Genomic DNA, 13,352 nt, shown 5'->3' on the forward strand with positions numbered 1-13,352 from the left:
GGCTGAAATCAGGGGCTGTGATCCTGCCTAGGTTTAAGATTCACTGTCTCTGAAGAATACTCAACCTAAAATTTATTTTAAAAAATTAAAATAAATGTACTGGGAATCAAAGGAAAGACCAAGAAAAGAAAATGTCTCCCAAGACAAAACTTGATTGGATTTCTTGCTGTAATCAAACAGAGAAACAGATAAATTGGCACCTCAAACTTTTATCTTGCAAGGAGTTACGGTTTGCACATTAATGTAATGAACTCCACTTATGGAATGACTCTGGCAAGCAAATGCATTTCAGTGTAAATCACATTTGCAGTAGCAGTTCAGCAGCACAGGTATAGAACCGGAAAGAGTGTGTTGCTACTGACATTTTTTTATGTCTTAGAGACACTGAAGCTATGTATGTAAGATCTTTGCCCAGAAGCCCCAGTAGAGCTATAAAGCATTATTTTCACTCATTGACTCTATGTCTTGAACAGAATTATCTTTCATCCCACACAGATCTTTAATATGAGCAAATATTGACAGATACAGACATGAATACAGACTTTCAAAAAGTTAGCTTTAGATAGAAAGATACACATTATAATACAGAAGAAGAGTAACATGTCTGAGGGAGAAACCAACCACCAAGAACTTTTTATTGCATTGTTCTTAAAAAGAACCAAACAACAAATCCTTTTGAAACCACCACCATTACTACTGGTTGTCTAGCAGTTGTTTGCTTTTAGCCCAGGTCTAAATCCATTATTGCTTTGCATGATCCTAGTCATGAACCCCCTGAGAGAACGTGAAACAGAGGCAGGAACAGAAGTCTACCATGTAAGCCTCTCTGGTCTTAATGACTGTGAAAGAAAGGGACAATAGGGGATCGGCTTATTTTGCTCATCGATTGTCTCGTGATGAAATGAAAGGCAGTTTTCAAAAATACTTTAAAGTCCATCCTGATACCCTAGCTACTCAGCATGTCTGTCAGATAGGAGGGAGGAGGTGTTAGAAAATGAGTAGCCTCATGGGTCAGGCAGTTGGACTAGATGATCCCTTCCAACTGGAACTAAACTATTCTATTCTGTTCTGTTCCGTTCCATTCCGTTCCATTCCATTCCATGTCTGTCTGAAGCATGGGTAAGTGTGGGAATGCAGCAGTAGAGGATATTTTTTAGCATGTTTTTATTTTTAGGATTCTCCAGTACAAACTCTGTCACCTTGGCCGCTTTGTTACAATGCCATCCTGGTCCAAGTGCCTCATGGAAGCTGCTGGCAATATGCAGATACCACCTGATTGCATGCCCTCTTCTACTAATTCTGAAATAGCAACTTCCAATATGCATCTTGCTTTCAATCTTCAGGCAACTCATGAAACAGAGTTTCTGGACAGGAGAATAAATCTTGCTTCCAGTTTCAAAGGGAGCAGTGAACAGGACATCAGGACAGGGGACTCAAGAACTGAAGAATGCCAAGCAAATACAAGTGCAATGTACTCCATCAGCCAGTGTATGAAAAAGTCTGTATGTCCTGCAATGCTCCTATTGAGGTTAAACAAAAATATGCCCCAGTCCTTTCTTGTAAAAATTAGGACTCACTTCCAGAGTTGTAACCCATAGTTACAAAAACCAGATGCAGTAACACACCTTTGCCTTGTGCTGCGCTTGTGTGGACAACTTTACATAAAAGATTATGAAAAAAGACATCCTTGTAAGTGATTAATGGTCTAGACCCAAAACATAAAATTCTTTAGTGACCTGGCAGAGCAGTTAGATGTCTATCAGACAATAGTCACTACGTTAACCTGTTCGGTTAGGGCTAAAGGACATAAAAAGAGGTACAATACTGATGAGTTGAAGGTCTATTTTTGAAACAGCTAAGTTTTTCTGCGTTATCACCTGTCCTATAGTCTAGCGCAAAGCAACAGGCAGACAGAAGGAGACTTACGTTGCATTTTTTCAAGCTTCCACAACCAAGCAAGTACATGATAACAATTTAAGATACAACTACATGGTTTCTGAAAATGGTTTAAGCAGCTCTTTGTGATGCTGGAAAATCTGAAGGATTTTCAAAAGTAGTTTTAAAGTTATTCCCATATGGTATCTCCTTTCCACCCAAACACAGGTGTAGCGCATGTTCTCCTCCTCTTTCCACCATGTGCATCCATCCTGAGAGCCCTAAAATTGCAGCTTCAAGCCCACTCAGTTCCCTTGCATAAGGAGCCTCTATTACATGATCAGATGCATTTTGCCTTGCCCCGGTATGACTGCTAATAATTCAATACACAGCAGACTGATTCCTCTACCAATGCCTTATCCCTTTGCTCTGCCTTGCTCTCCTTTTCCCCACTCTCCTTTTCTTGCTGGCATATCCAAATCAGTCAGCTCCCACCTCCCTCTAATCTGCCTCGTTACTCGCAGGGGAAAAACTGTGAGCGTGAAGAAGATTAAATAGCGGTCCTGTGCTCCACACCCTGGCAGGCCCTAGCTGGACCCAGTCATGCAAAGGCCAGCTCAGCCATTCCTGTTGGGAAGATGAATGCAGCGGGCTCATGCCGACGCGGCGAGGCAAAAGAGCATGCTCGGAGCGCAAAGGCTCCGCCGGGAATTTTGGTGCTGAGCTCTCGGCCTCTACCGAATGCGTGCTCAAAGCCGGTCTGTGAAGCCCGTGGGAGTTTGCGTGGGGCCAGAAGCGCTCCTGCCAGTCAAGGCAGCTGTTTTGTGCCCGAGGGACCGGCCCGATGCCGAACCTCCCCTCTAGAGGCAGCAGAAACAGGGGGGTGGGTTGAGCATGGAGAAAACTTTTTTCTCCGCGCCTTGCTCTCGGAGCTTGCTGCAGTCATTTCAGCCGAAATCACAATCAAGCAAAACAGAAGTTGCATGAGGCCGGAACCCACCGCGGTCTGCCACCAAAACTACATGCCAGTCTAAAAACCGGCAGGAGGACGGAGCTGGGCCTAGGGACAGCTGGGGGTCGGGGGCTGGGAGGGGGGAAGGCCCGGCACACCCCGCTCTGAGACCCCCGGGCCGAGTCCCGCGGGCAGGAGTAGCCGAGGCGGCCCCGGTCGGGAGAGGGTCTGTCACCCCGAGACTGGGCGGGTCTATCCGCCCCCCCTGCCCGCCGCTCCCCCGTCCGTGTGCGTGGCGGCTCCCCGCGGGAGGGACCGGGCCCGACCCCGCGTGCGTGGCGGCTCCCCGGGGCGGGGGCCGGGGCGTGGCGGGGAGCGCGGCTCTGCCCGGGCCGGCGCCCCCGCGGTCCCTCCTTCCCTCCCTCCCTCCCTCGGCCGTTCCCGCTGCTCCCGCTCCGCGCACGACGGCGGCGGCATCCCGCCATGTCGGCCGCCAAGCACCGGGGCCCTAAGGGGGGCAGCCCGCCCGCCGCCGCCAACGAGCGGGGCGCGCAGCCCGGCGGCGCCGAGGAGGCGGCGGCGAAGAAGCCGGCGGTGGCGGCGCACGGTCGGGGCGGCAGAGCCGCCGCGGGGGGCGGAGGGGGCCGCTCCGGCGCTGGCCCCCGCCGCGGCTGGGCGCTGCTGCTGGGCGCCGCGGTGGTGCTGGGCGCCGCGCTGCTCGCCGGCTGGTACGTGCGGCAGCTGCGGGAGGAGGTCGGGCGGAGCGCCCGGGAAAGGGAGGCCTCCGGCCGGCAGCGGCAGGAGCTGGCCGCCACCCTGGACGCCGTGGTGCAGAAGGTAGCGCGGCGCCGGGCACCGTCGGGGGGCGGGTGGGATGGCCCGCGGGGCCGCTCCGCGGTGGGGGCGCCGGGAGAGGGCGGGCTGGGGCGCGGGGAGCATCGGGGCGCTCAGAATTGCTCGGCGGGGCGGGGGGCAGCAGCCGCCCCTGCAGGAGGGGGTTCACCCCTTAAATAAGCAGCCGCGCAGCGCTCCGATAGCCCGGCTTGCGGGAAAGCAAACGTGTCCCATTCCCTCGCCTTCGTGCTCCTTTCGCTTTCATGTCATTAGAGGGACAAATCGAGTTTGGGCCGCGGTTTTTCTGAGCGCCTGCAAACGTGGCCTTGGTGAAGCGAGAAATCCCTGTCAGGCAGCGCGGAGCGGGGCCGGGCCGGGACCCCGCGGTGGGCGGGCGGCCCCCGGGACAGCCCGCAGCGGCGGCCGCAGTCGGCTTTTTGGCCAGCTTGCTCTTCCAGGGCTTGGGTGTGAAGCCATTTTCTGTAGTGCAGTCAGCATGCTTACGTGTTGGCAGTAGCGCAGACCTGTAGTTTCGAGAGCCTGCTGGCCGTAATTTCATATTTTCGACTGTCACGAATCAGTTAAAAGCGAGTGCGGCAGATGGGCTGCTCTTTGTGGCTGCGTTGAGCGGGCAGGTGTGGGCGCCAAGGGAGATGGTGCGGCAGCGCGGTTGGACGTGGCAGGATCCTGCCTCGACTTATCCAGGCGCTCTAGAAAACAAAACCTTTGCCAGCTTTACCGAACGGCAGAGGCCATGCCAGAAATGCTGCTCCTGCCATACTCTGCCTTCCATGTTCCTGCCGCTGCCTCTGGCCGAGGGAGCGAGACTCGTGGTGTCCATGGCAGTCCAGGACCGTGGAAGAGCTGTGAAGTTGTTGGCGGCGGGTGTGGCTCAAGCGAAGCAAAAGAAGTGCTCATTTCCCTTCTCATTTTTTTTCACTCAAGTCTTGCTAGCCCCTGAGCTAGAATTTCAGAAATGGCACTGTCCATCTGGATATGTCTTAGGGTGCCTAAAACCTTTAAAAAATGGCATATGTGAAGGAATATCATCAACATATAATCAAGCTGCTGTCTAGGAAGTACGTAAATTGGTTGGAAAGCAGTATGTAAAGTTATGACTGAGACAGATCAAAGAAAAGGAAGTTCTTGTCTCAGCTTGAATGCTTTCTGCACAGCGAGCCGTACAGATTCCCCATGCTCCCGGCAAGCTTGGGCCCGGGCCAGCGGTGGGGGGACGGAGCGGTGGGACGGGCGCTGGCAGAGATCTTCTGGCTGTTCTGTGGTGCTCCCAGAAGCGTGGCAGCCTGCACACGTGGAGTTTGTAGGGTCAATCTCGGTGTTTCCTCTCCCTGAACAAGAAGGAGGAAAAGGAAAACTCATATGAGGGGGGGAAAAGGGTTGTAAAATGCCAAGCTATAGTGTCGTTTCTGAAGCTAATTTTAAATCCTGGGGTTTTTTCCTAACTGATGACTGGACTGCTATTTGAACTAGCAAGGGTTGTTTTTTCCTAGTTTTTAAGGCATTTTTGCAGACTCTTGTATGAGGGAGGACATTGCAATGGCAGGGCATACAGGACACAAGATTACAATACATGATTATAGAACCCAGATGTATGTGCAATATATAAGCCCTTCGAAGCAGAGGAATGGGTACGATTTGCTGCCTTCATCTCCATGTTGTTGCAGAAAATCCTAGGTATATGTTACATATTCTAGGAGAGATGTATATATATACCAGGAGTTTATAAATGGTTTGTTTCAAAGAGAACTGAAACTATTTGCCTGTATATAGCAGATGGCTGATGTTAGACATATACACAGTAGTGCAAGAATGAAAGGTGGGGGAAGAGATCATGCAGAGTTTCAGTGTAACCCTTGAAAGCTTTGCTTGCTGTGGTTTAGTTGTCTTCACAAAAGAATGTACTTGGGGGAGTGGAGACCAGGCTGTATTTCATTGCTTTACAAAAGTAGGATCCTGCATTGTACTTTTGGAGCGCCACCAGCACAGGCAGCTGTGTGGAACTGGCTTTCCCCTTCAGTCTTTTACTGCAGAGAGCTCCTGTCAGGAGTAAGCGTTATATAAACTCATCTGCTTTACACATCAGCAGTAGGAGGAGAAAGGAAATGATGTGGAAGTTAAATCTTTAATATAGCACAGTTCTCAGAGAGGCCAAGGTCGTTTGGTGTTTGAACACAAGATATTATCACCAGTTAGAGAAGACTTAGTCGTTAACTACAAACATATTTTTATGTGCTATTTATGACGTTAAACCTTTAAGGGCTATGGTTTCAAACCTTACCAGCCATGAAAACCGAACAGGCAAGCTTACACGTAGGTGCACACACAAACCAACTGTGTAGTGAATATGAACTATTACTTTGAAGTTGTGAGTTTTACCCCTCTCGTGCAAGGGATTTGTTTGATTTGGGTCCTGGTGGCTCTTGGTTAGGACAGATCAGATTAGAAGCTGGTCTAATCTGAAGACCTCAGTCCATTTTATTACATCAGAGCTCTCTGATCGTCAAGTGGCTGGCCCAGCTGGAAGTGTAGGAGAATAGCTTCAAGTTACACCACGTGCATTGCCCAAATGCAGTGGAGGAGCAGGTATAAAGTACTCACGCTGTGGAGGGGTGGGATCCCTCTCTGTCAAACCTACAGCAGTGGAGACCTCATGGCCCTCTGGTGATTTCTCCTGGTCATTTCTGATGCTTTTTCTTAGATTAACATTTGAAGATGGTTAATTGCAAATATGAATTTGGTGATTCGGTTGGAATGTGTGAAACAAAAATAAATTCTGTCATAAGAGGGGGAGGAGAACTTTCCTGTGCCATCCTTCTAGATTTCTGAGGTCCATTTATAGTGATACAGAAAAAGCTGTGTGGAAAAAAGTCAGAATGAATGACAGTTAAGCTGTAATGAAAATGAGGTTGGTAAGTCAGGGTAATGGCTGCTGTCCTGCTGCAATACCTATGGTAGTACTACCTGCGCACTCCCTGCCCCAGCTCATTTCTCGTTTCGTATGTGAGCACTGGAGAATACAGGTATAGGGGATGGAAAGTCATTACAAACCTTTCCACATAAGAGGGGATAAAAGAAAGTAATCTATACGGGTATTCTTCAAACTGCGGTGACCTGTTGGAGCAAGGGCAAGTCTTGCGGCCAAATTCTACAACCCTTCCACAGTGTAGACTTCCATGAAAACCAAGGAGGATTCAGCCTGGGATTTAGTCTTGCAAAAATACATGTGAATAACTTAATTTCTAATTAGTAAGTCTATTAGGTCTTTTGAGATTAATTTCTAGGTTCAGAGGCTCAGTGGGAACTGCTGGAGCCTCTTTCAGTGAAAAAAGGAAAGAAAAAAAACCCAGCTCTATATATTTCTTTCTAAGAGCATATAAAATATACTTCCTTCTATTTATAAAATAAAACCACCCCTCCAGCTGTGTATCTAATCAGTAAACATGGCAGCCCATGTGGCATGACTGATTAATATACCCCTCAGACACAGGGAGTAGTAGCATGAGGCAAGGCAACATGCATTACTCAGCACTTGCCATCCTGCCAAACCTTGAGGTATTTTCTACGTGATGGATTCCTGTTGCAGCCAGTGGGAGTTCTTGCCTTGCTTTACAAAGTTTAAAAAAATACAACCCACACACAGAGAAAAAGATTTCTCCACAGTCTTGATACTAATATTCTGCTTGGCCTCAAAATTAAGTAACGCGTGCTTCCCTGTTGGTGTGTCTGGATCTTACCTTTAAATGTGAGAGTAAATGAATGTGGTGGCCACTCACCCCTTCACCTTTTCCCTCCTGCTGCTACTAAAACCAACTGTAGTTTTTGTAATTGGGAAGCTTAATAGTGTGCCTGATCCAGTGGTAACAGCTTTCTGTATTAAACTGAGATAGACGCAAGTCAGCCTGCTTGGCAGCTGCTATGGCTTTGTTCACTGCCTGCGCCCATACGTGTGCCCCTGTTCACTAAGAGCATGTGGGTATATGCATGTGTGTGAATAATCAGCTACTACGTATTTAGAACATTAAAGCCTTTCTGTGGTTTTTTTATCTTAAAAAATAGTTAACATGAAAAATCTGTGTCTCTGTTGGTGTCTAGGGGCAGCAAAACGTCATGATTACTGCTCCCATTCCCCAGCCATTCCTAGCTCCTCTTTCGCCCTAATGCTTCCTGTTGCTCTTTCTTGTCTACTTTGAAACTTCTTTCATGTTCAGGAATTGGCCTTGGGTATGATTGCCTGCTAAAGTTTAATCCCAGTTTTTCTGTACTCAGAAGCTGATGCCAAATGTTCTTTAGGGTTTTTTTTCCCCCTCCCTTATGGACTTGTGGTTTGTAGAACCAGGAATCATATAGGGGAGGGATGGCTCAGAGGTCTGAATGCAAACTCTGGAGACTGAGTTTGATTTTCAGTGCCACGGATTTCCTGGATCACCTGTGGCAGGTGAGTGAGGCCAAGGATCCTCAGCAGAAGGTATATGTACCTATAGAGCTGTAAGGCTCTAGATGCTGGGGTTTTTGTGCCTCCCGTATCTGGATGCCATAGGGTCACCTCAGGTAGGGAACACGAAGGATTGCAAGGTGATCATTTCATATGGTAACAAGGGCCATATGGATCTTAGACACAATGGGTAAGGATGTAGGTAAGGATAAAATTGTAAGTGTTAACCATGTGGATTTCTGTTTTAGGTGCGTTCCCTTCAAACTACATTTGGAGAATTTGAATCCATGATGAAAATCACTCAGCAGAAGCAGGAGGTGACTGAGAAGGCTGTTAAACAAGGGGAGAGTGAAATAAACCGGATCAGTGAAGTGCTTCAGAAGCTGCAAAATGAAATTTTGAAAGACTTATCTGATGGCATCCACATGGTAAAGGATGCAAGGGAACGAGACTTCACATCTCTGGAAAAAACAGTGGAAGAGAGACTAACAGAGCTAACCAAGTCTATAAATGATAACATTGCTGTATTCACTGAAGTCCAGCAAAGGAGCCAAGATGAAATCAACAACATGAAAGCAAAGGTTCATTCACTAGAAGAGGCAGATGTGTATAAACATGAAATTAAGGTGCTAAAAGATGCTTTTGATGAGATGCAAGCATCCATGAAAACCAAAGAGAAGGACATAGAGACCTTGAAGACTACAATAGATTCTATGGAGTCTGATGTGTATACTGAAGTGAAAGAGCTAGTCAACCTCAAACAAGAACATGAGAAATTCAAAGAGGCTGCGGACACTGAACACCTTTCATTAAAAGCTTTACAAGAGAAAGTTCTGAGAGCTGAGGATTCTATTATGCAGCTCCCTAGTGACATTAAAAGACTTGATGAAGATTTACTGCAAGTTAAAGCCGACCTCAACAAATGGGAAGAAAATGAGCTCTTCAGAAAAGCATTAGAAACTTTTGGGAAGAACAGCGAAGGACTGGAGTCTCGATTGAGGCACATAGAAGACAGCCTGGAGTTTCTAAATTATGTTGCTGCTCAAAACAGTGAAAAGTTGCAATCTTTCCTTTCCAAGGAGGCAGAATACGAGAATAAGCTCAGTACCCTAGAACAAAGCATTACTGCTCTTCAGGGGATCTCAGACATGGATGTAACTTCAGTCACAGACATTCTGAAAAATCTTGGTGAATCACAGACCTCGCTGTACAATGACGTGGAAAACTTGAGGAGAAGCATCAGTGACCTGCCATCGTCTGGTGCTCTTCAGGATGTCCAGAAGCAAATTAGTACTTTGTTGGATCAAGGAACTCTTCAGACAGATCAAGCACATTCTCAAGGCTATCTTGAAAAATTTTCTTCTGTGGAAGGCTCTGTAGATGAACTGAGATCTTCTGTCAGCCAGGTTGATACCGATTTGAAAATGATAAGAACGGCAGTGGATAGTTTAGTCTCCTACTCGGTGAAAATTGAAAATAATGAGAACAACTTGGAGTCTGTGAAGAGCTCAATAGATGACCTGAGGAATGATCTGGAAAGGTTGTTTGTGAAAGTAGAAAAAATACATGAAAAAGTTTAGGCAGCAGTGCTCCTTGTGCAAATAATGGATTAAGGAGAATAGCTTTTGTATGCCCAGTTTTTTACTCTTTTTAAAAGCAATTTGATACCTCCAAAGAGAATAAGAATACTTTAATAATAGAGACAGTTCTGCTTATTTCCTTTATTTCTCTTTTGTGTAGTGTTTTTGTTTTTATATTTTGTTTTAAGAAAATATGAATTTAGTTGGGGGTTGAGTTTCTAAGGGCAGGGCTCATCTTCTCTATCAAGTTGTACCGCTGTAACTGTAGCGGTGTAACTAAGGCACTACCGCCTCGTTAGCATGGGCACATATTTAGTGGCATGAAGGTGTTTCACAATATAACACTAGATATCCCCCACAGAAGGGCTACAGCTGTTCAGGTATGAAAAGCATACTGCTGTACACACTGAGAATTTTACTGGTATGTTGTGGTTTAAGAAACAAATGAACAAAACTACATCCCTGTCTTAAACTATTTAGACCGGTAGACTTAAGTGTGGACCAGGTTTGAAGCAACTCATCTGTTTCTGTGGTTTGAGACTCAACCATGTGGTCAGTTTACCAGGTGTTAGTTGAGCTGTAGTATATTTCTGTGAGTCCTTAATCTGTACCAAGGAGCTAACAAGGGGTTAGCTGAGCCCCCCGAAGGGAAGGTTTGAGGGGCTAGGACCTAAGAGAAGTGTTCCACCCCATGGCTGGAGAAGTTCCTTCTTTGTGATCACAGGCTTCTTTTCCAGCATCTTCAGCTGCTGGTTGCAGAAGATCAGTGCTTAGAAGGGACATCTGAAGGATGGGATTTGTTTCAAGAGGTTACAGTAATATTTTTGTCGTATTTTTGGGCTGTTTACATGATGAGGCTGTATCTTTCCTTGAAAGGCCTAATTTGTCTGTGATACAGGATTTTCTGTAAAAATGATAATGAATTTGAATGAGGAAAAAAGAAGGACTAAAATTGCACCTCTCGTGTTCCATGTATAGCAAGCATGCTAACGATAATAGTACACTCCAAAACACACAAGGGGAAAAATCACCGTGGAATCAGCAGAATTGCTTCTAAGGCGTATACATTTCCAAGTTTTCACATAGCTGACAGTGACCTGGACTCTTGTTACATATTCAGGACTTGGTGCCTGATTCTTGTCACCGTTGTTGTCACCAGGTGCCCGCCTGGGGCATTGGTAGCAAAGGATCCTTCTAGGAACTGGTTGAGAGTGAGCAAAAAGTATTGTAATTCTCTAGATGTTCATTTAAAAACAACTTCCTCATGGAATTTGCTTGGTTTTCTGTCTTTTTGGAAAGGATTTCTAAGTTTACTTTTGAACTTTATCCAAAGATTTGGTAAAGGGGTGTGTACACGGATACCTTGGAAATACGTTGTGCGTATCATACCCACCTCAGCCTGCACTAGACAGATCCGTGGCTACATTAGAAAAATAATTCCTACAAACAGCAAGTGGTGTGTTTGTGGGAACAGCAAAGGTGAAAACGAGTTCTCCTCGGCAAGTAAGATACTGGACCATATCTAGTGTTGTTCCCACTGTAAATAGGAAATAATTGCTGGCAAAGAAAGAGGGACCCATGGCATTAAGGTAACTGTTGTCACTGTTGGAACTGCACTGTTCTTTGTTGACTTCTAAAGTTCTTGAACAATGTTGTTTAGGTTACTGTGAAATGAACTGTATGGCTTATTTGCGATATTTTTAATACATAATAAACATTTGGAATATTCTTTGCACCTTCTTTTGATTGCTGCTTACTTAACGTTGTGTGCCCTAGGATGCTTCCAGTGGGGTACAGGAAAGGGCTTGGGGGAAGAACTGGATGTGACGCAGCCCTATATACTTGTTCTCAGCTTTCATAGGGGCACATGGAGGCAGTCCTGTCTGTTGTGGTTACAGAGGAACTCTTGAAAATAGGATTTGAGCCGCTTCGATGCTGTGGTATTGACTGGAGTGCGCAGAAGTCTGAGATGTGAGGTATGAAATAGGTGATTTATGCAATGAATGAACACCATGTCAGACACTGCAAGCAATGCCTTGGTAAGACTGTCTGAATGCACAAAGCATGAAGAATGGAAATAATGTAGAGAAAAGACCTTACATAGTCTTTCCAAAGTGGCTGCTCCCTTTGGATAGCTTTGAACACTGGATTACAAAGCCCATATACTGATAGCATCTTCATGAAGGATGCCTGGCTTTCAAAACTTTGGGAATGGGTGGTTTCATTTTGATTGCCCGCAGAGATGACCCCAGGTTTGCCATACAAGCAGCAACGGAATGACGAGAGCCGAATCGTGTTTCTCCTGTACTGCTTATAATGTTCGTAAAGAGTGTGGGCATCATCACGTCCTGGTAGTTCCTGAGGCCAAATTCATAGAGATGGGTAATATCTGTTATTAGACTACCTAGATGTTCAACAAAACTCCAAATCTGGTTTGACATAACCTGTTGACCAGGTTGACCTGAAGCTGGTGATAGCATGCAGTGGCTTTAAAGAGGAGTAGCAGCGTGATGAGGGAACTTAAAGCTGCTGTAAGGCCAGCAGTGTAGCTGGGCCAAAGTGGATTGCAAAGATTAAATGAAAAATTACTAGTTACACTTCTAGCAACTTAAATTCTATGGCAAACTATTGAAATTACTTATTTCACTAAATAAGAATAATAATTCCTAGTAAATAATATGGCTGGAGGCAGGCACAGCTGCAAGGATCCCTTGGTGGGCTGGAGGTTCAGCTTTTATGTTTAGCTTGACAGCCTCATGGAACACAAACCTTTCCTAATTCCCTCATAAATGCTCACAGACCACATCCAGTCCTAGTGCTGCTCTTTACCCTTGTTTTTACACTTTCCAATAAAAGCAGTGGAGAAGGTGTCAAGCAAGACAGTCTATGTTGCCGGTGTTCTTTTATATTTTTTGTAGTTCATCAATAACATGCTGTTACAGTAACAAATACCAACAGAAACTGTCCACCTGATTGATGAGGTATTGATCGAGCCAGTTCATTAACGTTTGTCTTCATTTTCAGCTCTCATCTTCTAAATGGAGAAGCCATTAAGCCGAGGCACTGTGGACTCGATCACAGTTGAAAGGGCTTGCCCAAATAGCTACGCTGGCAACCGTGATGGAGATAAATCCTGCGCTGCTGCAGGGACGTGTCTGGGTAGGGCTTCGACCGCTGCCTCAAGTGAAATAACCTGTAACAGCAAGAAGAGTTTCTGGTGGCCTAAACACGTATGTTAGAGGTTTTATTAAAACATGGATTAGTGATTTAGTCTTTTTACCATCTTATCTGACATAACTCAGCTGGTAGCTTAAACAAAGCTGCAGCGAAGTTAAACGACTACAGGAAAAAAGGCTTTCTGAGATGTACGAACACCACAATAGCCAAAAAACCACCCAGCGTGGGCCCTCCACTCTACTCAGCACCGCCAAGGACAGTCTCTGCCCAGGTCGGAGCACTTCAAGAAAGGTGTGGCTGAGCAGGAGAGACTCGCAAAGAGAAAAATGATGAAGAGAGGTAAAACGTGCTGTGGAAAAAAAGATCGAACAATTGGGCCTGTTCAGACTTAAAAAAGCTTTTGCCGCTGAGGCAGGGGGCCGGGAATCCGGCTGAGGACACGGCCGGGGATGCGAGGCACGCTGCAGCGGCCGCGCCGGGC

At 46.3% G+C, this 13,352-nt stretch overlaps 1 protein-coding gene across 1 annotated transcript; it reads left to right on the plus strand.

Moving 5' to 3' along the window:
• Positions 1–3,226: 3,226 nt before the first annotated feature.
• Positions 3,227–11,429, plus strand: CKAP4 (cytoskeleton associated protein 4). The gene is made up of 2 exons (XM_075754140.1): positions 3,227–3,664; positions 8,363–11,429. The coding sequence occupies exons 1-2, from the start codon at positions 3,311–3,313 to the stop codon at positions 9,692–9,694; spliced, it is 1,686 nt and encodes a 561-aa protein (XP_075610255.1). The 5' UTR covers positions 3,227–3,310; the 3' UTR covers positions 9,695–11,429.
• The last annotated feature ends 1,923 nt before the right edge of the window (positions 11,430–13,352 follow it).

The sequence above is a fragment of the Balearica regulorum genome, chromosome 1 (genome assembly GCF_011004875.1).
Source record: "Balearica regulorum gibbericeps isolate bBalReg1 chromosome 1, bBalReg1.pri, whole genome shotgun sequence".
Classification (NCBI taxonomy): domain Eukaryota; kingdom Metazoa; phylum Chordata; class Aves; order Gruiformes; family Gruidae; genus Balearica; species Balearica regulorum.